The 384-nt window shown below is 65.6% G+C and overlaps 1 protein-coding gene across 1 annotated transcript in view; it reads right to left on the reverse strand.

Annotated features, from left to right (window-relative positions):
• Olig2 (oligodendrocyte transcription factor 2) overlaps nt 1-384 on the reverse strand; it is a 2700-nt gene that overhangs the window by 944 nt on the left and 1372 nt on the right. Inside the window, 1 exon segment of the mRNA XM_033768050.1 lies at nt 3-384. This exon segment is cut by the window's right edge and continues 47 nt beyond it. Coding sequence (XP_033623941.1) covers nt 3-384 — 382 coding nt within the window.

Below are 384 nucleotides of genomic sequence, written 5' to 3' on the forward strand. Positions count from 1 at the left end.
GCGGGCAGTGGCGCGGAGTGCGCCAGGCCCCCGCAGGCCGAGGGGTGGAAACCGGCGTGGTGGCCGCCGTAGATCTCGCTCACCAGTCGCTTCATCTCTTCCAGCGAGTTGGTGAGCATGAGGATGTAGTTGCGCGCCAGCAGCAGCGTGGCGATCTTGGAGAGCTTGCGCACCGACGGGCCGTGCGCGTAAGGCATGACCTCGCGCAGGCCGTCCATGGCGATGTTGAGGTCGTGCATGCGCTTGCGCTCGCGGCTGTTGATCTTGAGGCGCAGCTGCTGCAGCTCCGGCTCGGTCATCTGCTTCTTGTCCTTCTTGGTGGACGACGCGGCCGCCGACGACGTGGACGATGAGGTGCTGGACGATGACGACTTAAAGCTGCCG

The sequence above is a fragment of the Fukomys damarensis genome, unplaced genomic scaffold (assembly GCF_012274545.1).
Source record: "Fukomys damarensis isolate Sample0158 unplaced genomic scaffold, DMR_v1.0_HiC HiC_scaffold_24, whole genome shotgun sequence".
NCBI lineage: Eukaryota > Metazoa > Chordata > Mammalia > Rodentia > Bathyergidae > Fukomys > Fukomys damarensis.